A 26333-nucleotide genomic window follows, 5' to 3' on the forward strand; every position below is an offset into this window, starting at 1 on the left:
AGCTTTTTTTTTTTGTGCTGTTTGCTAAGGCAAGAATATCTGTTACTATTGTATATGTTTAGTGATTTAAACAAACACTTAATACTGAACGTGAAACCATGACATGCATTTTGTCCTGCACTGTTTGTACTACATATTTGAAAGATACTACTTCGAATCGTGTTTCTTGTTAAGGAAAGGTGTTATTATTTATTAAGAGATCAATGATAGAAAATGAGCAGAAAATCACACAGATTAACATTAAAGAAAGGACCAAAGCTGTATCAAGGTGGGAAAAAATTGGGAGTTGGAACTGGGCTTTTTGGACTTCGGCCACTCTGCAATAAAACAAACAAACAAAAATCTTAAAACATTTTCTGGTCACGAAAAAAAAGTTTAAATACTCTATAACAAGCTGAAATTTGTGTCTCAGATGAATTTAATAAATATATTAGGCTAAGAAGGTTTTTTTTTTTTTAAAGAATATATAGTTTATTTTTCTTAGCACTCTACCATGTTTTTTTCTTCTTTTAAGCTTGATTGTAACATAATTTGGTAAGATTTATCCTTAAAACAATTTACAAATTTTCAATGCAGTAAGAAAAAAAAATCAGCTTTGCACTAGGGCTGGGCGATATGTCAAAAATATCTTATCGATAATCGCCTTTAAAAATATTGCGATATCCGATAATATCGTCTACCTAAACCCCACCTCCACCGCGCCCCGTCCCCGCCGAGACAACATTGCCGACATGCACCATAAACACACACCTTGTTTAGTTTGGTCTTAATTATTGCCACAAAGTTTGGTTTTACTTTTCTTAGTTTGTGCTTAAACTAACAGAAAACATTAGCTTTGCTGTTATTTTGGTGTTGCTAATAATTTCCACCTTGTTCTTATCAAATTTGTGTTTGAAATGAATTTCGTTTTGTGAGGAGAACTGTTGAGGAAAAATAATAGAACCCAATTTTAAGTTCATCATGGTGAAGTTGGACATTCTGGCGGTGATTGTAAGAATGATAAATGCATGTTGATGTCATATAGTAATGTCTAGGGCTGTGCGATTAATTGAAATCGTCATAAAATCGTGATTTGAGCTCTATACGTTCACTTAAGACATAACCGATTGTATTTATGGGATATTTTGATATACTTCTATGTGTATTTGTCCATAAGAACGCGAGAGAGAGCTCAGTCCAGTGTTCGCGTATATAAGAGGCGGTTTTTGCGTGCGCTTTGTGTGTGTGTGTGAGTGCGCAGCGCGGAAAACAGCGCGCGAGTGCAGAAGCGAGTTCTATTTCATCTTCTTGCAGTTGAATCTTTTAAAATCACAATAAATGTGCATACATAAATCGAGACGCAGAAACGAAATGTAATTTTATAACAAGTAATTTGATTCCTGACCTTACGCATCTGATCTGATTTTCGAAATTGGAATAGCTTTTCGATTCCCAACCTTCCTACTAAATTATTTCATTCTTGCATGCAAAAAAAACTGTATGGTGACTATGGGGCTATGTAAAATATTTTTTCCAACTTACTAGGTTTATCATTTGTCATTTTTTCCCGATAATGTCGATAATCGTCTGTTACCTGACTGTTGACATCGACATCGCAATAGTTACGAGACATCGTCGATATACTATAATATCGTCATATCGCCCAGCCCTATTTTGCACTGACAGCAACTCTTATTATCTTTAATATTTTATAGCTACTCAAGTGGATTTATCTAATACCTTGTTTTAAAGGGTTAGTTCACCCAAAAATTCTGTCATTAATTACTCACCCTCATGTCATTCTAAACTTGTAAGACCTCCATTCATCTTCGGAACACAAATTAAGATGCTTTTGATTAATTCTGAGAGGTCTCTGACCCTCCCATAGACAGCAATGTAATTACCACAATCAAGGTCCAGAAACGTAGCAAGGAGATCGGTAAAATAATCCAGGTGACATCAGGGGTTCAACCGTAATTTTACGACGCTACGAGAATACTTTTTGTATGCAAAGAAAACAAAAATAATGACTTTATTCAACAATTCGTCATCTCCGCGTCACCCTGGTGCCATTGTGGAGAGTATCCACTGAACGCAAACAGCGTATGCTATTCTGTGTCAGCTGCGTCACGCAGATACATTGTTTTCATTCAAATCAAAACGTAAACAACATAGAAAAAGTTTTCTACGTTGTTTAAGGTTTGATTTGAACGAAAACAACGTATCCGCGTTAGATTTTTGTGGATAGTGGATACTCTCGAAAATGGCACCAGGGTGACGCGGAGGAGACAAATTGTTGAATAAAGTCGTTATTTTTGTTATCTTTGTGTACAAAAAGTATTCTCGTAGCTTTGTAAAATTACGGTTGAACCCCTGATGTCACATGGATTATTTTACCGATCTCCTTGCTACATTTCTGGACCTTGATTGTGGTAATTACATTGCTGTCTATGGGAGGGTCAGAGACCTCTCAGAATTCATCAAAAATATCTTAATTTGTGTTCCGAAGATGAGCAGAGGTCTTACGGGTTTAGAACGACATGAGGGTGAGTAATTAATGGCAGAATTTTCATTTTTGGGTGAACTATCCCTTTAAGCATTTTTTAAAACATTAAAAAAAAAAAAAAAAAGGGTTGCACCAATATTAACATTGACAGATACGATAAGCCAGTAATTATTTTGATGCTTAGGTCAATAACAGATAAAATGACTATTTCAGTAGTTCAACTCATATTGAAAAATGTTATTTACCCTCATGTTGTTCCAGACCCGTATGACTTTCTTTTGCGTAACAAAACATCAGCTGATACATGTACAAACTTACGCTCACATTTTCTTTAAGTGGATGAACATTTCTGTCCCCTAGTTATCAAGCGTTGCAGCAAAAGCTTGTGCTTTCTAATGTCGCTTCTGAAAACAGCAGGTGTCTTGTCTTGTTCGCCGTACAAAGTGGCATGTTCACCTGTGGCTCAGACTGGCTTTACTGCAGTCTAATTGGCATCTCCATGGTGATAGAATAGTGTTGTCGCATTTCTTGTCAGAAATGGTTTTGGTCAAAAAGACCAAAATAACCAAAAAAACTGCATTCCCTGTTCTTTTGCAAATATGGACAGGGAATGCAGGTTTCGTGGTTATTTTGGTCTTTCTTCCACCAGATAACTTTTTAGCACACACTTCATTTATCTAAGCACAACACATCAATTAAACATGTTGTAAATTCAAATTAAGTTCCACAGGAGCATAAAAAATAAGAAAATTTGTTCCTTTTATGTAACTGATGTCATGCAAATCAATAGAGGTAAATGGTCTTAGAACAAATACAGCATAAAAACAATCACAATCATCAATAATCATATTAAACGCATAATGAATATAATTTTATATAATAAATTATCATATTTTGAATCCATTATGGCTACAATAAATTATTCATCAAAGAATGAGACATCTTTAAAAGTCTGATAATGTATCTTAGGGTGTCTGTCTTGTCTTTTTGAACTGGATTGGTCGTGCTTTCTGGGTCTCAGGACAGATGTGAGGTTAATATTTGCATTGTTCACATAAGCCATTTAATAATAAAATGTGATCAATAGTCCACTCATATACTACACACAGATTACATTGTCTTCTTAAAGAAGTCCAAGACAAAAAAAATTAACACTGATTATATCCATCATCATCCACCAGGATCGAGACCCTGATCCTCCATCAGCACTTTTATCCCACATGTAAAGAAACTTGTTTGTGAATAATGACTCAGCACTTTAGATTCAGTCATGCAGTGTATAATACCACTGAAATTTTCCATAGAATGTCTAGCACTCACCTCTTTGTCATGATCTGTTCCTTCATTTCTTTCCTCCTGCGCCCAGTTAGAGCTTGATATTGGATCGTGCACGGGAGTCTCTGTTTTATTCAGTGAGATGATAACAAATGAAATTCAGCTGTCCCTCATCTGTTAAATGTGAAATTGAGGCTTATCTGTTGCAGAGTGCTGAATGCTGCATTTATGTCAAGTTTACATTACAAACATTTCTAAACAGGTGGCATTCCTGCAGCTTTGGTCAGGTGACCATTAGGCTTGCTGCGATAGACGGTGTTTTCGGTTATACCGGTGTTAAGCTGCAACACCACGTCATTTGCCTACCTACTGGTTCCACAGTGTTTGCTGATTACTTTATTTAAACTGTATTTTATTTGTTTTATTTTACATCAAGGTGTATATTAGAGGTCGACCGATAGTGGATTTTACCAATACCGATAGCTAGGTTGGACCACACTGGCCGATACCGATTAATCAACCGATAGTTTTTAAAATGGTAAACGAAAACTAAAACAGAACTTTACTATTTTAAAAAAAGCAGTAGCAGTACTGAACCATACTTTGTAAATGAATAAACATATTCATATTAATTATTATATTGATCATTAAAGTTATTTCATAGTTTACTAATGTTAAAAAAAGAAACTTTAAAAATGTAAAAAAATAGCCTATTAGTAATAGTAAATGTTGAAATGAACACACTAGGAACAATACTTTTACAGCTTTCATTAATATTACAAAAGGACTCTTACTGTAAAGTATTACCATTTAATTTCAACAGTCATGCTAACTTAAAAAATTTAGGAGCACAGTCAAAAATTTAGGAGCACCAAAATTTGATAAAAAAAAATAGCCTTCCCATTACGAGGTGATATTTGACTCCTTAAAGTGATTTACAGTCGAGTTTAGTTTTTACCTTTGTAATGGCATTTTTCTATCTTTATTAAAAGTATGTAACACGCAGTAGTTTTCATCACGCAGTAGTTTTCAGTCGCATATGCACTGTAGAGCCCTGCGATGCGTTCTCGGAGAAGTCACACACCAGACGCGTCACTTTCAATTCCAGCAGCGGTCTAAAACTGTTTATTTAATCACCAAACGGACATAAGTTTGCTTCAAGAATGAACAATGTGGCATAAATGAGTTTGAAGTTCGGTGTTTAAAAAAAACAGAGCAAAGGGAAAGAGAAAGTGCGATCTGTATTACAGCTCTCTATATGAAGCATAAAGACTGTATTAGAGCCACAGAAAGAGCACAATACATAATTCATAGCCTAGGGTGAAGTCATTACGTACATTAACAATGATTTGGGACAAATATAATGTAATTTAATGGAAAACTATGTGAATGGCGCTCTGTTCCGCGGCAGGATTTTCTTTTGAGTTTGAAGTTTCCCGCTCTGTGCAGCGCGCAGTGTCACGTGTAAAAACAAACAACATGTGCTGTTAGTGATTTCCGCCTCTGGAGGCCGCTCTCGTACTGTATAATGGCAGCGGACCCTTCTCGGCCACTCCAATAAAATTTCTGAGTTTGACGTTGTTGTTGTTTGAATTGAATCAACGCCGATTTGCTGCTTATTTGAAAGTGAAAGTAAAACGCGCACTGCGCTTTTTCAAGCTATTTGAAAGCCAAGAAATCCGGGGAAAACTCAAACGAACAATTGCTTGATGCCGAATTGCGGCAATTCAATTGCCGCTAATTTGAAAGTGAAAGTAAAATGAGCACGGCACTTTTACAAGCCATTTGAAAGCGAAGAAAAGAGGGAAACTCAAACGAACTAACACCCCCACCCCAACGGTGATACCGGTATTACCGGTGTTGTCACACGTCGATTAACCGGTGGGAAAATTTCCTCACCGTCACAACCCTAGTGACCATTTGTGGAAAATCTTCAGTTGTGTGCTAGAGTATGTTGGATGCAGTAATGATAATAATAAATTCACACGCAAAATGCTTTTATTAAAGGAATCATTCACCCAAATTGAAAATTCTCATTTATTCACCCTCTTCCAAACCTAATGTTTTTCTTTAGTCTGTTGAACACACGCACAAAAAGATATTATGAAAAACACCTTTTTGCCATATATTGAAAGTCAGTGGGCATCTAATGTTGGCATTGTTCTTGTTTTGTTCACAAACACTGTTTGCTAAAAAATAAGCAACAGAAATGTAAAACTCCTTAGTCTGTGGTGCTTCCTGTGTTATACTTTATTGTGGTTAACATTGGTTTATTTGCATGATCCCAGGTGAGTCTGGCTCTGCGATACTGAACATCTGCCTGACCCGAGACTCAACGCTCCCCCTCCCCCAACCTCCCTGCCACCCTGCCCTACGCCCCACACACCCCTAACCCAGCATGAACGAGGTCAGCATCGTCAGAGAGGGCTGGCTCCACAAGAGAGGTGAGATTGCTTACTCACCCTATCAACAGTCTATCATATTTTTGTATTGTAAACACTGAGTTGTTGTCTTCCTTGTCTCTGCCTTTTTGATTTATCCCCACTTTCTTTCTCCTGCCATCTACTTCCTTGTATCTCTTCCTCCTCCTGTCTGCAGGTGAATACATTAAGACTTGGAGGCCCCGATATTTCATCCTAAAGAGTGATGGCTCTTTCATTGGCTACAAGGAGAAGCCAGAGACGTCAGACCACAATCAGCCGCCTCTCAATAACTTTTCTGTTGCAGGTCTGCCACACTTTACTGTATCTCTCCACACAAACCAGATTGTGTTTAGTATGCTAACAAGGTAGTTTAGTTTTTGGGATATGGGCTATTATTAAGGCAAGGGATGCATGTTAAAGATAATTGCAAGATAATTGCACCAAATAGGAAATTGGACAATATCAGCAGGTTTTTTTGTTGTTGTTTATTTTTATACATTTGTTTATATCTGGCAACATTGAATCTTTCATTGTTTCAGCTTATTTAGAGATTTTAAGGATCACTTTTCCCATCACCTAGCACCTAAAGTGGTAGTGGTAAATTATGGCAAAAACTTTATCTGTTTGTCTGACCAGTAGAAAATGGGGCAGTGTTTAACAAAACCTGTTAAAAAGTGTTTTTAATTTTACACAATTACACAATTAATGTTTAAATACAAATTAATGTGTTTGCGAAAGTACAAAAAAAAGAAAAAAAAAGAATTTGACTTGAGGTTTTGTGTGTGTTTTTCAATCAATGTTGGATGTTCTTGTTTGTTTAAATCTCCTAAACCTGGATACTAGCGTATTCGGTCAAGAATCATCTCCCAATTCAGAAAGCAAGAGGTACTTTTACAAGCCATTTGAAAGCGAAGAAAAGAGGGAAACTCAAACGAACTAACACCCCCACCCCAACGGTGATACCGGTATTACCGGTGTGGTCACACGTCGATTAACCGGTGGGAAAATTTCCTCACCGTCACAACCCTAGTGACCATTTGTGGAAAATCTTCAGTTGTGTGCTAGAGTATGTTGGATGCAGTAATGATAATAATAAATTCACACGCAAAATGCTTTTATTAAAGGAATCATTCACCCAAATTGAAAATTCTCATTTATTCACCCTCTTCCAAACCTAATGTTTTTCTTTAGTCTGTTGAACACACGCACAAAAAGATATTATGAAAAACACCTTTTTGCCATATATTGAAAGTCAGTGGGCATCTAATGTTGGCATTGTTCTTGTTTTGTTCACAAACACTGTTTGCTAAAAAATAAGCAACAGAAATGTAAAACTCCTTAGTCTGTGGTGCTTCCTGTGTTATACTTTATTGTGGTTAACATTGGTTTATTTGCATGATCCCAGGTGAGTCTGGCTCTGCGATACTGAACATCTGCCTGACCCGAGACTCAACGCTCCCCCTCCCCCAACCTCCCTGCCACCCTGCCCTACGCCCCACACACCCCTAACCCAGCATGAACGAGGTCAGCATCGTCAGAGAGGGCTGGCTCCACAAGAGAGGTGAGATTGCTTACTCACCCTATCAACAGTCTATCATATTTTTGTATTGTAAACACTGAGTTGTTGTCTTCCTTGTCTCTGCCTTTTTGATTTATCCCCACTTTCTTTCTCCTGCCATCTACTTCCTTGTATCTCTTCCTCCTCCTGTCTGCAGGTGAATACATTAAGACTTGGAGGCCCCGATATTTCATTCTAAAGAGTGATGGCTCTTTCATCGGCTACAAGGAGAAGCCAGAGACGTCAGACCACAATCAGCCGCCTCTCAATAACTTTTCTGTTGCAGGTCTGCCACACTTTACTGTATCTCTCCACACAAACCAGATTGTGTTTAGTATGCTAACAAGGTAGTTTAGTTTTTGGGATATGGGCTATTATTAAGGCAAGGGATGCATGTTAAAGATAATTGCAAGATAATTGCACCAAATAGGAAATTGGACAATATCAGCAGGTTTTTTTGTTGTTGTTTATTTTTATACATTTGTTTATATCTGGCAACATTGAATCTTTCATTGTTTCAGCTTATTTAGAGATTTTAAGGATCACTTTTCCCATCACCTAGCACCTAAAGTGGTAGTGGTAAATTATGGCAAAAACTTTATCTGTTTGTCTGACCAGTAGAAAATGGGGCAGTGTTTAACAAAACCTGTTAAAAAGTGTTTTTAATTTTACACAATTACACAATTAATGTTTAAATACAAATTAATGTGTTTGCGAAAGTACAAAAAAAAGAAAAAAAAAGAATTTGACTTGAGGTTTTGTGTGTGTTTTTCAATCAATGTTGGATGTTCTTGTTTGTTTAAATCTCCTAAACCTGGATACTAGCGTATTCGGTCAAGAATCATCTCCCAATTCAGAAAGCAAGAGGTCATCAAATAGCAGTTGACTTAATATATGAAGTTTAGAAACTTTTGACAAATTCAACAAATTTAAATCCAAAATACAACTTTTCAGAACTTTAATATCCTTCACAGAGTGTCAGCTGATGAAGACTGAACGACCTCGGCCAAACACGTTTGTCATTCGCTGCTTGCAGTGGACCACTGTTATTGAGCGCACCTTCCATGTGGACAGCAATGCTGAAAGGTGAGGAGATGAGATGGAAGGTCCTGCTGCAATCAGTGTCCTTGTTGGGAATGAATGAGTGGAAGAGAGAGAGCTTAAGAAGCAGATGCTGAATGGTATTTACTGGAAAAGCAGATTTAGTTGTATTAACCAGATTTTTGCCAACCAAAACAGGTTATTACTCACTGCCTGTTGATTATATTGAATCGTAAGGGAGTTGAAAAACATTTCAGTGGAAACAGGAATTGTGTTTAGGTCATTATGTGACTAAAGAGCCCAATTCTTTCAAAGGATGGCAATCATGTACATGTGACCAGTGTAAGAACATAGAAAATAACAAGAGGAACCACAACTTGCTTATTGTTTTAATGGATTTCTTGGATTTAATGAATATGATTTTATCTTGATGTCAATGCAGAGAGGAGTGGATACGTGCAATCCAGGCTGTGGCCAATGGGCTCAAGTCCCGGGAAGAGGAGGAGCCAATGGACATCAACTTTGGCTCCCCTGGAGACAACAGCTTGGAGGGGATGGAGGCTGCCATCGCAAAGTCCCGCACCAAAGTGGTAAGTGCCTTAACTCAAGGTGTAGCGACGTTCTGGTGGTTTGGGTAACGTTTCACTTCTCCATAAGAAACGATCTCAGTTGTCCATTGTCTGAAGGAACCAGTTTCCTACACAGCTGTGCCAGTTTCATGTTTCTCGTATCACCTTGCCCTCTCTATCTTCTTAAATAATAGAATAATATTTCATATCCAGTTATTTTAAGGAATAATTGCCCCCCCCCCCAAAAAAATTTTTTTTACTCGCCCTCAGGCCATTCAAGATGTAGATGAGTTTGTTTCTTCATTTGATCAGATTTGCTTAGCATCTGCAGTGAATGGGTGCAATAAGAATGAGTTCAAAAAGCTGATTTAAACAACACAGTAATCCACAGGTAATTGACATGACTCTAGTTCATCAGTTAACTTGCAAAGCGAAAAGCTGTTTGTTTGTAAGAAGCAAATCTATCGTTAAGGTGTATTAAATTTAAACTGTTGTTTCTGGCCAAAATTTGAGTCCATAATAACACTTCCTCCAGAGAAAAGTCTGTCTCCTGTTGCCCTCTCACATCAGAATCCACCAACATATTTGTTTAGAACTCTTGGACTGTTTTTCGCTTCTTAAACGGTGCTTTATCTGTTTATATTTCTCTCCTGATTCTGATGAGACGACCTTTTTTACTGGAGAAAGGAATATTATGGATAGTGATTTGTATTTTAGTTTGTAGCAACGGTTTGAAGTTAAAAACCTCTTGATGATGGACTTGTTTATTACAAACACAGGTTTTTGCTTCACAAGATGTTAATTAATGGACTGGAATAATGTGGATTACTGTAATAAACAAAATTACTCAGAATCAGCTTGTCAAAATAATCCTGTTCAGCATTATATGAGACTCTTCCACTCTGCTTTGGGGTCCTATTCACCCTGCCATGGTTTATTTTGTGATAATGTCAGGCTGGCTGTACATTATCCATTACTTGGCATAACTGTAGATGATATTGCACAAAACGGTTAAATTGTGAGTTTGCAAGTGTGTGACAATGAGTTTAAGTTGTTAATTTTTGTATGACTAAAATGTGTTTTTTCTCTTTCTATTAATAAGGATTGTCTCAATGTGTTTATTATAAATAAAATATAAAAAGTAGGTTTTATTTATAAAAGCCTTTTTTAAAATGTTGAGATTTTATGACTGAGCAGATTTAATTCTAATACAAAAAACTTCATGAATCATTTTTTTTCTTCTTTAGACAATGAGTGACTTTGACTACTTAAAGCTGCTGGGTAAAGGCACTTTTGGAAAGGTGATTCTAGTAAGGGAAAAGGCTACTGGCATGTACTATGCCATGAAGATCCTACGCAAAGAGGTCATCATTGCTAAGGTGGGCAGCACACGAATCAGAAGTTTAAAATGCTCCTTGTGTGAGACTCATGACACAGTGGTGTGTCCTTTTTTGTCTATTTCAGGACGAGGTTGCACACACAATCACGGAAAGCAGAGTGTTGCAGAACACACGGCATCCGTTCCTTACAGTACGTCCATCTCCATCAGGGGCTTTTTGTTGCACAATTATCTTGGTTCTAGATTTGTTAGTTCACATTGTTTTCAATCTCTCTACAGACACTAAAATACGCCTTCCAGACACGAGATCGATTGTGTTTCGTCATGGAGTACGCAAATGGAGGCGAGGTTTGGCACATCTTGTCGCTCCTTACAAAAACAAACTAGAAAAGCCTTCACATTCTGTCTCTTTTAAAATTCTGTTTTGTCTCCTTTTTACGTGTTTCCAGCTGTTCTTCCACTTGTCTCGAGAGCGTGTGTTTACGGAGGATAGAGCTCGCTTCTATGGGGCTGAAATTGTTTCAGCATTGGAATATCTGCACTCTAAAGATGTCGTCTACAGGGACCTAAAGGTTTTCTGTGTTTAATGTTCTATGTAATTATTGTGAAAATACTTTGAATTGTTTTTGAAAATTGTGTCATAGACCACAAAGACGTGAAGTCTGTGTTCCTTTTTTCCACAAATGGCAAAACACTATTTCCTAATTCTGTTCGAATTGCGTTTGTCTCTGCAGCTGGAGAATCTGATGCTGGACAAAGATGGTCATATTAAAATCACAGACTTTGGCCTGTGTAAAGAGGGCATTACTAATGAGGCCACCATGAAGACATTCTGTGGGACCCCAGAGTACCTTGCTCCTGAGGTACTGCCTACTCACTCCATGAATGTGTTTTTTCAATCGATTTTTGGATCATAGTTTAATAGATTAAATGTGGAAAAACCCTGTGAATCAGGCCCAGCTCTGATTTTCTCATTTTATGACCTATTATAATGAAATCCCACACTGTTTTAAAGCAGGAAAACCATCTTGTTGTTTGTGTGTTTTGAACTTCACCATATTGAAAGGAGAGCAGAAGCTACAAAGCATCTTTGCAATATTACACAATACATGTCAAGAAGTACTAGAAGAAGGTTTAAGAATAAAAAATAAAAAAAAGGAATATTTAAACATTAATTTAAAGCAAGTCCTATGAAGTAGAAAGCTAAAAGACAAAAGGCTTGAAACTATTTTCTGTTACGTTTGTATGTAATTTGTAAGTTAATGTAATTGTCTTAAAGGCATAAGGTTGGTTTAAAGGGGTCATGAACTGCCTTTTTTATTTTGTACTTTCCTCTGAGGTCTATTTATAATGTTATGAAAATTTTTACATAAACAAAAAACATCATAATTTAGAAGTAATATGCTATTTTCTGTCCTGTTTTGACCCCCCTCATCAGAACGCTCTATGTGAATAGGCGTGGTGGATTGTAGACTCGGAAGTAGGGCTGTGCGATATGGACAAAAAAAAACTATCGCGATTTGTTTGATCAATTTTACGATTTCGATTTTAATCACGATTTTGACACACAGACATGCTTTATAGTCATTAATGCATTCAGTGTGAATTTGAAACATATTTCCAAAAGAAAACCAATTAGAGCTTTATCAGAAAGCTGTAACATGTCTCTAGAACGGACATAAGGCAAAATAATCACTAAGTAAAGGTGTAACAAAATGTCTCTAGAATAGACATATCATGACTGCTGCAGACGCACCGCTCCTGGAGCGCACTGCCGGAGCGCAATCGCGTGCAGTGTGAACGCTCTGATCCGTTAACATGGGCGCGGACAAAATACGCACCACAGACGACGGAGTGTGTGAACCTGGCGTTATGTTTGTATGCCCGCCCGGTCTGTTCTGTTCTCGTGCTCCATTTAGGCGTGCTGCATTCTGATTGGTTCGGATAGCATACTGCGGGAGGTCGGGGGCGCGTAAATCGTGCTATAAAGCGATTTAGAAATCGCGCAAGCTCAAATCGTGATTTTATGACGATTTCGATTAATCGCACAACCCTACTCGGAAGTAAACGCCCACTGGTACGATTGGCTAAAAGTTGCGTATGTTTGACAGCCTACATCCTTCACAGATGCATGCTGCTGTGATTTAGGTTTAAAACGCATAAATACTCAGTACATATCAAAAGATCTGAAATAACAGACAAAGTAATAGTGACCACGTAATAAAAACAGTTACTCACACTTGTGTGGTGCGACATTACTGTCGGATCCAATATATTCGGCACAGCATCGTCTTTTATTTTCAGTCGTTCTGAAAATCCTGCATCGAATTGTGCCTTGTTTGTAAATGAATCCGCGGTAAAATGAAGTGAACTAACGGCCAAGTTCTTGCTGATGCAGTCTGGAACTTCATTAAAAAGAAAGTTTGTCCACTGATCACACTTTCCTGATGTTGGGATCAGAAGGAAGGCAATGCAAAGACTGCACAGCTTGGCACTGAACTGCATCTTGTTGTCTTTGGAGCCATCTTTATCATTTGATTTCTGCGTAGACCTGCGTTTGTCTTTCTCGTTATTTACATTACATGTGTGAATCGGTGGGCGGGGCTAAACAGGCAGTGATGTTGAAGCAGGTGTTGATCTTCTGCGGAGGTGGTGTTTAGCCACACTATTACGTCATAAAGTGGTACATTCCACAACCTGTCGTTTTGGCAGACTGGCTTCAATATAAGCTGTTTTTTTACGAGAAAGTTTTGAGTTCTGAAACTTACAGGATGTTTTTATAGTACAATGACCTCTTACATGTCACAAGATCAAGGGAATTTTGATTTCACAGTTCATGACCCCTTAAATATAATTTGTCAGGATTGTTCTTTTGGCTAACAGAAAAAAGATGCTTTGTAAACCAAAAATATCAGCCTGTTATTCTTTGTGCATTCCTTGTGTATTCTTATTGTCCACATGTCCACAAGGTTTGGTCACTGATAGCCAAATAGCTAATTATGGTTTATATACATTATTAAAGTAAAATTGTTTACAAAAGCAGTTTAGTGATGTCTTTAAGTACCAGCAGCATAAACTTTGATATACCTTCCCAATATTAAAGAATGTCTTGTTTAAGCTACTTTTTTTACTCTTTCTTTATTGCCATCTCTAAATGGTCTACTTATTTTCATGTTCTCCACGTTCTTTGCTGTAGGTATTAGAAGACAATGATTACGGCCGTGCAGTGGATTGGTGGGGTCTGGGAGTGGTCATGTATGAAATGATGTGTGGTCGGCTGCCTTTCTATAACCAGGACCACGAACGTCTGTTTGAGCTCATTTTAATGGAGGAGATTCGCTTCCCTAGAAACCTCTCGCCCGAGGCAAAGGCCTTGCTGGCCGGCCTGCTCAAGAAAGACCCCAAACAGAGGTAAGAGGAGCATCTGTTTCTACGTTATGACGGGGGGTCTTGTGTATGTTTTAGTAATGTGAATTTGGTGTTTTTAAGGCTTGGAGGAGGTCCTGATGATGCCAAAGAAGTGATGACACACAAGTTCTTCAGTTCCATGAACTGGCAAGATGTCCTTCAAAAGAAGGTAAGAGTTTAAGTCAGTCGGAGCCGATTCTTGAGATGTAATCGTCACACATATTAGAGAATGTACACTGTTAATGTCTTTGACAGATGCTCTCAAATATCGTTTGCGTTCATGTTCCAATATTGTGTGTCAGCATGATTGATGCAGCGTGATCGGAAGACATATACCCTCAAACACAACATGTTTATTTTTTTACTACTTTAGACATTTAACAGTGAACAGTCATTTATGCTGATCTCTGCGTGTGGTTTTATGCAGCTCATGCCACCCTTCAAGCCGCAAGTGACCTCAGAGACAGACACACGCTACTTTGACGACGAGTTCACTGCACAGACCATTACTGTCACGCCACCTGACCAATGTGAGTACCGCAGTTCTTCCTCCTTGCCTGTCTGCTTGCGAGGTGTCACAACTCTTTGTGTGTCTGAGAAAATGATTAACAAGTCACTGTGTGGAAAATGACAGCAAATATTTTAGCCCTCAAAACTGTTCCAAATAAGTCGCACAAGTATTTAAGTTGCACTGGATCAAAAATGCGTTGTTAAGAGAAAAAAAAACTAAGCCGCCGCATTGGTGTAAAAGTCGCATGATGCTGTTATTATTACATACAAGGTAAAATATCTGTACATGAAAGATTTACGAACATAAGCACTATGAAGATTATGGTGTCATTCATTAAACAACATTTAGGCTATTATAAAGGCCAAGCCTACTTAAGTCACAGCATGTATCAGATGAAGAATAAAACGAGAAAAGTATGATGTTTAATATAATTTTTTTAATAAAAGGAGATATTTAGCAGAATGTCGAGGCTGCTCTGCTTCTCTATAGTGAAAGTTAATGGAGGCCACAGACTGAAATTTGAGCTATTCGCTGAAAGTCTTCCCCTTTATCGTAGTTTTCAGATCTTATTCTTGCTTGTGCGCAAAAAGACAAATATAACAGTTGTGGCCGGTTTGAATTAGGGATCCTGTTTACGTTGTTAGCGTACATTACTAGTCTTGTGGTGAACAATTAATCCGTCCAAAATTAATCCACAGAAATAAATAGTTTGTCTTAATAATCTCCAGCGAAAATCTGCTTCACGTCTGGAATCGCATTATATCGCATTAATCGTTTCTATCACACAATACTGACTTTTTAAACTTGCAACTGCAAGTTTATATCTCGCAATTCTGACTTCGTTTCTCCGAATTGTGAGGTTTTTTCTCGCAATTCTGAGAAAATAAGTCAGAATTGTGAGGAAAAAATGCCTCAATTACCTTTTTTTATTCAGTGGCAGAAACAGGCTTCCATACATTTAGATGTTAGAGGTTGAATGTTCATTAATTGAGATGATTTGTTCTTTGTCTCTGTTGCTTGCAGATGACAGTCTTGATGCCGAGGACCCAGATACACGCACACACTTCTCGCAGTTCTCCTACTCAGCCAGTGTGCGGGAGTGACCACCCCCCTCCCCACTTCTCTCACCCTTACCAGCAAACCGGACGCCCCTCACATACACAAACGCAAACTCATACAAGGACATGTGCACCAGCAACCCAAGCCTACTGAGGAGTGGGTTCTAGGCGGGAGTACGGCATCTGTGAATGATCCTGAACAGGTGGGACCCTCTGGTCAGTCCTGGTTTCTGATTGGCCTTTCATCCAGCCAATCGTAGCCTGACACTACACAGTGCAACACAATCCTAAGCCGCCGCATTGGTGTAAAAGTCGCATGATGCTGTTATTATTACATACAAGGTAAAATATCTGTACATGAAAGATTTACGAACATAAGCACTATGAAGATTATGGTGTCATTCATTAAACAACATTTAGGCTATTATAAAGGCCAAGCCTACTTAAGTCACAGCATGTATCAGATGAAGAATAAAACGAGAAAAGTATGATGTTTAATATAATTTTTTTAATAAAAGGAGATATTTAGCAGAATGTCGAGGCTGCTCTGCTTCTCTATAGTGAAAGTTAATGGAGGCCACAGACTGAAATTTGAGCTATTCGCTGAAAGTCTTCCCCTTTATCGTAGTTTTCAGATCTTATTCTTGCTTGTGCGCAAAAAGACAAATATAACAGTTGTGGCCGGTTTGAATTAGGGATCCTGTTTACGTTGTTAGCGTACATTACTAGTCTTGTGGTGAACAATTAATCCGTCCAAAATTAATCCACAGAAATAAATAGTTTGTCTTAATAATCTCCAGCGAAAATCTGCTTCACGTCTGGAATCGCATTATATCGCATTAATCGTTTCTATCACACAATACTGACTTTTTAAACTTGCAACTGCAAGTTTATATCTCGCAATTCTGACTTCGTTTCTCCGAATTGTGAGGTTTTTTCTCGCAATTCTGAGAAAATAAGTCAGAATTGTGAGGAAAAAATGCCTCAATTACCTTTTTTTATTCAGTGGCAGAAACAGGCTTCCATACATTTAGATGTTAGAGGTTGAATGTTCATTAATTGAGATGATTTGTTCTTTGTCTCTGTTGCTTGCAGATGACAGTCTTGATGCCGAGGACCCAGATACACGCACACACTTCTCGCAGTTCTCCTACTCAGCCAGTGTGCGGGAGTGACCACCCCCCTCCCCACTTCTCTCACCCTTACCAGCAAACCGGACGCCCCTCACATACACAAACGCAAACTCATACAAGGACATGTGCACCAGCAACCCAAGCCTACTGAGGAGTGGGTTCTAGGCGGGAGTACGGCATCTGTGAATGATCCTGAACAGGTGGGACCCTCTGGTCAGTCCTGGTTTCTGATTGGCCTTTCATCCAGCCAATCGTAGCCTGACACTACACAGTGCAACACAATCCATCAATCACTGAATAAATCTCAACCAATCAGGTACCACAGCTCAGCACCAGCAGGTTTCAGGACACATGCTCACACTCAAAACACTGGACTACGGGACTAAAGCCTCTTGTAAACACAAATATCGAACACCTTTTAAATCATCTTGTGGGGACAAGAGAAATCAAACTATTTGGACTTATTTCCCACTGATTGTTACAGTTTTAAAGCCATATTTCTGCAGTTGTACAAGTGCTCTTTCTGGAACTAGCTGTTACCAATAGTGTTTTTACAGCGGGAGGACCGATGATGGGGTAACACGGAAAGGAATAGTGCTGTTTCTCTGCCTGGGTAGCGTACCGTATGCTGTGCGTGTGTGTGCATTGACGGATGTGTGTTCTCAGTCTACATCTTCAACTGTGTGTCTTTTTGTGTTTCGATTTTGTACAGGGGCATAAAGGAGTAGAACAGGGTGGGATTGTTAGGGGTTTGGAGACTCACACACTATAGATGTGAAAATGTTTGAGCTTTAAAGGGAAGAGAGAGAGGAAGACAGCTCTAGCGTGTTAACTGGTTTCCTCCACAACCAGGAACCTTGAAACTGCCTTTTTAGAGAGGCGTTTTTCCAGTTTTCATCTGAAGCCCCAGAGGCTTGTTGTTCCAAGGTTACTGTATCATAGAAACTGTCCATCATGTTGTTTTCATGCTCTCGAAAGTTTTGCAGGCATTGACGTTCAAGTTTAGAGACAAACATACAGGCAACAACCGTAAAAAAAACAAACAAAGGATTTGAATGTCCTGTTATTTAGCTGCAAGAGCTACTGCATCAGCATGACCGACTGGTTAAAGTAGCAAGCAGTGGAAACACGTACCTGCGTGCTACACCCTTGTTGTCGCAGCCTTGACACTTTTTTCATTTCTCCTTTTTTTTTTAATAGTGTAGTCAGAAAAAAAAATGGTTAGGATGTTTGAGAGAAAATGTTCAACTTCATCTCCAGATGTGTAACGTAGGTTAACGAAGCTGTCGGAACACACCGCTTAGATGTGTGAGGTGTTTTCTTCTTTTGCCTTTTTAAAGATGCTTCATGTGTAAGGAACATCAAACTTTTTTGTTTTATTCCTTATTTTATTTGGATCATTTTTTTTTCTTCATTCGCCAGCTCCCTGAAATTAAATTGTCTTGATAAAATATATATATATATAAAAATATATATTACAATAGAAAAGTTTTTTTTGTTTGTTTCTTTTGTCCATTTTTCCATGTGTAGTTCATTTGTGCATGTGTGGGTGTGTAATAAGGTAGTCACGGTATATGTTTGCAAGGGGAAATGAAAAGCTTCCTTTCTTGAGATCTGACGATCTTTCGCGTTTAAACATGCTATACATTACCATCCCTCCTCCATAAACTTACTCGTACAGAAAGGTCCTTACTGGTACCAACAGCAGGGCCGAACTGAAGTGCTTCTACGGGTCTTAAACACATCAAGCCCAAAAGTTGCTGTCTGTTTTAGGCATCTCACTAGGTTTTGAAACAGCCCTTATTGCCTTGACTGAGAGAGACCGCTAGATGGTGCCATTTGCCTGTGTCATTAAATAATACATTGCTCCGGACATAACTAACATATGCACACTCTAGTTCACACCATTAATGATGCTCAAATATAGTTTTTAAAAGAAACTTTTGGGTGGAGACATGAGAGGAAAAGATCTAAAATGGTCTGCTGTAGTGTTTTCACCCATTGTTCTTATGTGTATATACCTACTTGTAGGTCAAATCAGCTTTGATTATTTTGCAACTTTAACCATTGACTGTCCTGTTCTGAATGTGATGAACAATCACGAATGTCATCATTGATGCTCAGTTTGCTTTTTTTAGTGCAGGGGATGCAAACGTTGGGGGAAACTTGAAATATTTCTTTGATTTTTGATTTTTTTTTTTGGCTACAGAGTGCAGTGGGTTATGCTTTGCTATTAGGACATTCATGCAAGTAAATTCTTTTGTCAAAAACTGTATGATGTCTGCCTCCTTTACTAACCCAACAGCATGCCAAATTAATCAAGTGGACAGCAGATTTTGAGACACAAAGTGTTCTTCGGCCAGTGCTCAAGGGCTCAAAAATGTTCACAATTTTTGTTTTATTGAAGATGTTTATACTTTAAGCATTTAATTGTTCAAACATTTGAAATGTCTGTATATTTTGCCCTAACAATATCTAGAAAATTATTTTAAGAGACGTGATTATTAATGACCATGATTACTCACTCCCACAGCAGTGAGACACTTAACATGATAATTTAGTCTGTTTCAGCAGTGGTCTGGATAATGATCTACACCTAAATAATGACACTGGGGAAAAAAAAAAAAAAACTTTCATGGCCAGTCATTTAAACAAAAATACAGGGACACAGTTTTTGCTGTTGTCCAACAGTCAGAACTATTCATTTAAAAACTACTTATATTTTGGTGGCGGAAGAGCAGTAGATCTTAACCAGGGGCAGTGGCTCACTTAGGGGGCTACAAGATGGCTACAAGATTATATATATATATATACTCACTAGGTTTTGAAACAGCCCTTATTGCCTTGACTGAGAGAGACCGCTAGATGGTGCCATTTGCCTGTGTCATTAAATAATACATTGCTCCGGACATAACTAACATATGCACACTCTAGTTCACACCATTAATGATGCTCAAATATAGTTTTTAAAAGAAACTTTTGGGTGGAGACATGAGAGGAAAAGATCTAAAATGGTCTGCTGTAGTGTTTTCACCCATTGTTCTTATGTGTATATACCTACTTGTAGGTCAAATCAGCTTTGATTATTTTGCAACTTTAACCATTGACTGTCCTGTTCTGAATGTGATGAACAATCACGAATGTCATCATTGATGCTCAGTTTGCTTTTTTTAGTGCAGGGGATGCAAACGTTGGGGGAAACTTGAAATATTTCTTTGATTTTTGATTTTTTTTTTTGGCTACAGAGTGCAGTGGGTTATGCTTTGCTATTAGGACATTCATGCAAGTAAATTCTTTTGTCAAAAACTGTATGATGTCTGCCTCCTTTACTAACCCAACAGCATGCCAAATTAATCAAGTGGACAGCAGATTTTGAGACACAAAGTGTTCTTCGGCCAGTGCTCAAGGGCTCAAAAATGTTCACAATTTTTGTTTTATTGAAGATGTTTATACTTTAAGCATTTAATTGTTCAAACATTTGAAATGTCTGTATATTTTGCCCTAACAATATCTAGAAAATTATTTTAAGAGACGTGATTATTAATGACCATGATTACTCACTCCCACAGCAGTGAGACACTTAACATGATAATTTAGTCTGTTTCAGCAGTGGTCTGGATAATGATCTACACCTAAATAATGACACTGGGGAAAAAAAAAAAAAAAAACTTTCATGGCCAGTCATTTAAACAAAAATACAGGGACACAGTTTTTGCTGTTGTCCAACAGTCAGAACTATTCATTTAAAAACTACTTATATTTTGGTGGCGGAAGAGCAGTAGATCTTAACCAGGGGCAGTGGCTCACTTAGGGGGCTACAAGATGGCTACAAGATTATATATATATATATATATATATAAGAAATAAGCTATATAAAACAATGTTTTTAAAAATCTAAATGTAAACTGGCATAATTCCTATTTCAACAACTGTCATTTTGTCTAAATTGTCTAAATCACAGTGCTGATTGCCTACACAACAAACCCCTAAACTACACAATTAACCCCTAAACCTACCTTAAAGTGATAGTTCACCAAAAATGAAACTTCTTTAATCATTTTCATTACAAAGCCTGGTTATGTCATGTCATTTCAAGCCTGTGTGACTGACTGACTTCAGTGGAACATAACAGAAGATATTTCGAGAAATGATTCCCAGCTCAAAACCTGGGCACTTTGCGGTCATTGAAAAAGCAATGAATTCTAAAGTGAAACGAGACATTTTACAGGGGAATGTCAGAACTGCAGATCATTTCTTCAAGCTTTAGATTGGGTTGGGTGATGCAACAACACAATGACCCAAAACACACAAATAAATCTACTCATGACTGAATGAAATATAAAGAAATATGTGTTTCCTTGTGTCCTGACCTTGAGTCAATTGAAATGCTGTGGCATAAAGTGGACCGTGCTATCAAGAAATACCGATAAACTGTAACCGATTTATGGGGAGGGATTCAAAGCTGGTCAAAAGCCTGTTACAGGAAACGTTTGCTAGAGGTTGAGCTGTTGAAGGAGGATCTACAAATGTTCACTTTGCACTGCGAATGAGTAATCGTGTGTATTCGATAAAAATGTGAAAAGTACAATTGGTTGTGTGATATTAGTTGTCAGATTGTGTTGGTCTACAAATGTGAAATTATGTAATCAATGCAGAAATCCAGACATTTCCAAAGGATTCAAACATATTCTTGTCACAGCAATTAACATGAAATTAATCAGTGATGATAAGAATAGCTATAACACAATGCACATTCCAAGAATATTGCACACTTTTAAACAATAACATGACCAAATCTTTGTTTTTCTAGTAACTGTTATATAGTTTAGATAATTTAACAACTTTATGCTCAATAATAATGACTCCTAGCAGGGATAAGTAGCTATCTTTATTCGAATGTCAGTATTTTTTTAATGTATTTTGTATGTAAACAACAGAATTATATTATCTTTTTTATTGAATTAATTTATCTTGGAGAAATATTATGCTGAAATTATGTGTTCATTTAGGAATAAGACATACCTTTACCATATATTTGGGAAATGTATGTACAACTCTGTTAAAGCTAAGCAGCACTATGTAACTTTTGGCGCTCTAGCGGTTAATAAACAGAACTGCACACATCCCGCGGAAGAACATTCCAACCGGAGCTACTTCTCTAAGTTTGTGTCTATGGCGATTCACGCAGGTATGTGTTACTCCGCAGCGGTGACGACCCGACCAGGCTACAATAGTCCAAATATAAGTACTTATTATAAGTGTACCGTAGTGATTCGGAATAAGACAAAAACGCGGTTTGGAAGATGAATTCATGATGTACTCGCTCATTATATACATTTAGCAAATTTTGAACACAGAAAAAGTTACATAGTGCTGCTTTAAAGCTGCAGTCCGTAAGTTTTGCCTCTGTTTGAAAACCTGCAATTGCAGCTGTGTCCGGAATTATCTTTCTTGCGTGGGTTGTGCGGTGGCAGGGCTCCAGCGTGGATGAATCTAATGTTTTGAGGAGTATGTGTGGCAGTCATTCACTGCACCTGTGTGGATATTGTACTTTGCACTCACAGATTCTAGCCTATGTCTTGGAATATATGACTCAAATAAGCATTTTCACCGGATATTGTCATCTGAGCAAGTAAGTAACAAGTCTTCCACATTTGTTCTGACCAACTGAGGAAAAAAGCATTACAATAAAACGCTACCAATGGTGATTTAATCTAAATTAGCTCATATCACAGCAAACCGTGCAAATTATTATTATTGTTATACTTTATTCTCAAATTGTTAACAACATCAGCATTGCGTGACTTCAGCCATCAAAATGATACATTTAATTATTCCAGCTGCTGTGAGAAAAGGCTATAAACGATCCGCCACCTGCAGGATCCTCACATGCGATAGCCTAGTAACCGGGACAACTTTTTTATGTTTACAGAAGTGACGTAATGACGCGGCAGCATGCTCGATTTTCCCGCGAAAACCTACCCATACCACTCAAATTAAAAAACATTATTATAAGCTGACCGTTGTGAATCGGGCTAAAGTAAGGCGATAGTTTCAAACACTGGCTGGTTATGTACGTGCTCAAATATTGATTTCGGATCATTTTTAACCCAAAAAAGTTGCGGACTGCAGCTTTAAAACAACCCAAACACACGGAACTTCCGAGATGGTCCTCACTGCAGAACACAAGATCCAGGGGGTGAGGTTGGATCCAGATCCAACTCCTCCCACCTTACATATACCTAAACCTACCCGTCTCCACCCCTAAACCTACCCATCTCCACCCCCTAACCCCGCCCCCTGGATCTTTGTTCTGCAGTGAGGGGCTACTGGAACTTCCAGAGACTTGCATGAAGAAAAATAAGCTAGTGGCACAGGGCGGGGCTTAGTGAAGGGTCAATTAGTAAGCTTTATTAGTGCCACTGCTGTTAATTAGCTGATGGTACAGCTGCAGATTCAGTGTGTGCAGGTAGCTGCAGTGTCTTGATGAATCATGGCTCGAACTGGGTTTTGTGATTCCAGGCAACTGTTGGACCTCCATATGGTGAGAATGCTTGTAAACTGTCAACTTTAATTCCTAGACCTGCTGTGTAAACTGCATAATGGCCAAAATGTGACCAGAAAAATCTATCAATTTTGTGTAAGTTCACCATGTATCTGCTACATTATTATTGACAACTGCACACATACTCAAGTTAACTAAAATATTCTGATTCCATGTGGATTTAGTCATGAGATCGATTTGAAGGCTGACCTGGAAGGCAAATTCCAATGGTTTCGTTCCAGAACTTCAGTGCATTCTTAAAATGGCAGTTTTTATTTAGTGTAAAACGAGGTCTGTGGTTTACGTTCCTTGAAGTAACAATTTGTACAACATTAAATTACACCGATATACCTCAAATGTGAACTCTGAAACTGTTGTAGACTTTAAAAAAATGCAAGTTGCCCAATAAGGACTTTAGCTGATTTCAACTGTTTCAAAATTCCCATTAATTTGTTGCAGAACAAAACATTAAAGTCCGTGTGTAATGTTGCCCACAGATCTTATTTTACTTGTATTCGGAATCCATGCTAATTTTCTTCCAGGGTTTAAGACTAAAAACTGATTCGGTGTTCATGCAGGTCTTTTACGTGTATTGAAAGACTGCTGCTCGGTGAAGTGTTAATGCTTTACAAACTTATTGTGAATAAATGAAACCGTTATGTACTTCAGAAGACTGACGACAGACAAGCGCCCCTGCGGACGTGGACAAACTCCTGTGTTCTGAGGGAGCGCAGGGTGTTTGCTGAAGGAGAGGAGGTGGGTCCGGGGCAGCCCTGCAAACCTGCACAGGAGAGTCGATGGGTAACTGCAGCTCTTATGTCTTTATGTGCCAATAAGGTGTGACTTTGCTACCATTTGTAACCTCCTCTGAGTGTAATGGATAGAAAATCACCCTATTAGACAGGTGGTTCTTCAAATGATGCGTTATCACCATTCTGTCATCACAGGGGTAGCATTTCTGTTTTTCCTTAAGGTTCGAAGGCTTCCCATATCTGCAGAGGATGGGATCATAATGGACTACGCTCCACAGGATGAGTCGATACCTTCAGGTAACCTGAGATGGCTTGGTTGACGCTGCTTGAGTAATCCATGACTTGGTACTTTTTTCTTAATTTAGTATATTTAAGTCTAACCCAAGTTACTGCTGTAGAATTCTAAATGTAGCCTACTACTACAATATAATCCAACAACTACTTTGTTTTCTCGGGTCGTCAGGCCAGATATTATTTTAGTTGGCAAAAATTATTATTTTTTTTTGTAATTTTCTAAAACTCACCACTGTGCCACGGTGTTGCTGTTCTGGGTGGTTGCTTACTATCCATCAATCCCTAAACTGCTATAATAGAGTGCTGCAGCTGTGGTGTCAAAACCCAGAAGACTAATTCGCCATGGGTTCTCTTGAGCTTTTCATAGGGGTTTTTATAAAGGTTTTTTTTCAATTTAAGCGTAAAAAAGTTCTGTGGTAATGTTTTGTTTTACTGCATGAACTACACACACCCCAAACTTTATGTAGTTACTTCTTGCAAACATATGTTGTGGAGCAAAATGTCCAAGTATCGTCAATTTGTTTACCACAGACCTTGTTTTATAATTGAAAAACCCAAAAGAAAATCTCAAGGGAACCAATGGTAAATTAGTCTTCCTGGTTTTGACGTCAATGCTTCAGCAATCTATATCCTGGACCCTATATATAACTTGGGCCCAGGGCCGCTGCTGGTCAAATGGGTGCCCTAAGCAGGATTGTATTGTTGTGCCCCCTTCCTCAAATATTATGGAAGTAAAAAAAAAACAACACATACTATAGGGGTCAAAATAGAACTTTAATAAAATATAAGTAAATAAATTGTATTTACAAATTACAAATCTAGACGGTTACCTATGGCTATGACTTTATTAATACTTTTGTCTGATTGATTTTATAGTCTCAAGCATTCAGAAATCATGCAAAAGTAAATGAAGCAGTTTTACTACGGTAAAACCATGGTTTATTTTTGTAAGGGTTGTGATGTCCACAGGTTTTTTGTTGAAGAAATTATAGAGGCTGTGTCATCTATATATAGCAAAAAGCTGGCCAAAAACGAAAGATTAAGTGAATATTTGAATTAAATGTTTGGGCAATAGCCTAAACAAGGATATGATTGTCCTGTAAGTGTAGCAGCAGCAATTACATGGCCTTTGGCTCCATTTGCAGGCATTTGTAATAACATGTAATGTACATAAATTGTTTCTTTTGTATTAGCCTCATAGACTGTATAAAAACATGGACGTAGTGTCCGTGACGTCACGCAGGTTGCCAGGTCCACCTAGTCTTACAGGTCCCCAGTAAGCTGGGGCTCCTCTATGATAAGACCTACGCATGGGACATCTTTTCAGACATGATGGTGAGGATGACACGCAAAGTACTGTCGATCTTCCCATCACTGTGGTCATGTGTTTGTTTCTTCTGCTTGCAGAGAAGTCAGCTACTATGCACTCTCCCAAACGCTGACCTGCCCAAGCATTTCAGTGACACAACGAGAGCTATCTTGGTGGACTGGCTAATTCAAGTCCATGTAAGTGCAATATTCAGATTTGTAAGTGTGACCTGCTTGTTCCATTTCTGACCGTGACTTTTCAGTATCCATTACTCCAGTCTTTAGTGTAATTTGGTCCTTTAGAAATTATTCTAATATGCTGATTTGATCTATTATTAATTAAGCACCAATAAATGATAATGAATATTGTGTTAAGAACTGCTCTTAGCTGAATATTTCAGTATTCTTTGAATAGAGACAAAAGAACACTTATTTGAAATAAAAATATTTTGTAACATTACAAACTTGCTGTCACTTTTTGGTTTAATTTGTCCTTGCTGAATAAGTCCTACTGACCCCAAAACTTTGGTAGTGTTTCATGGTTTCCTCAAAAATATTAAGCAGCACAACTTTCACCATTAATAAGAAATGTTTCTTGCGCACAAGTCATTAAAGGGGTCATACGATGCGATTTT

General features: G+C 38.1%; 1 protein-coding gene, 1 long non-coding RNA gene and 1 pseudogene across 2 annotated transcripts in view; all 3 read left to right on the top strand.

Moving 5' to 3' along the window:
- LOC107710996 (uncharacterized) overlaps positions 1-6827 on the top strand; it is a 10156-nt gene extending 3329 nt beyond the window's left edge. Inside the window, exons 2-3 of the long non-coding RNA XR_001636658.1 lie at positions 6049-6204; positions 6359-6827. This is a non-coding gene — a long non-coding RNA (uncharacterized LOC107710996). The remainder of the gene's footprint in view (positions 1-6048; positions 6205-6358) is intronic.
- Positions 6828-7469: 642 nt separating this feature from the next.
- Positions 7470-15949, top strand: LOC107711004 (RAC-beta serine/threonine-protein kinase). The gene is made up of 13 exons (XM_016515908.1): positions 7470-7744; positions 7899-8027; positions 8716-8827; positions 9225-9372; positions 10599-10730; positions 10816-10881; positions 10970-11038; positions 11140-11262; positions 11425-11553; positions 13887-14101; positions 14180-14267; positions 14526-14628; positions 15633-15949. Exons 1-13 carry the CDS (start codon positions 7699-7701, stop codon positions 15710-15712), a joined length of 1440 nt encoding a protein of 479 aa, XP_016371394.1. The 5' UTR covers positions 7470-7698; the 3' UTR covers positions 15713-15949.
- An 8407-nt stretch (positions 15950-24356) lies between these two features.
- The window catches only part of LOC107711048 (cyclin N-terminal domain-containing protein 2-like), a 9433-nt pseudogene continuing 7456 nt past the window's right edge, over positions 24357-26333 (top strand).

The sequence above is a fragment of the Sinocyclocheilus rhinocerous genome, unplaced genomic scaffold (genome assembly GCF_001515625.1).
Source record: "Sinocyclocheilus rhinocerous isolate Xijiao unplaced genomic scaffold, SAMN03320098_v1.1 scaffold943, whole genome shotgun sequence".
NCBI classification, from domain to species: domain Eukaryota; kingdom Metazoa; phylum Chordata; class Actinopteri; order Cypriniformes; family Cyprinidae; genus Sinocyclocheilus; species Sinocyclocheilus rhinocerous.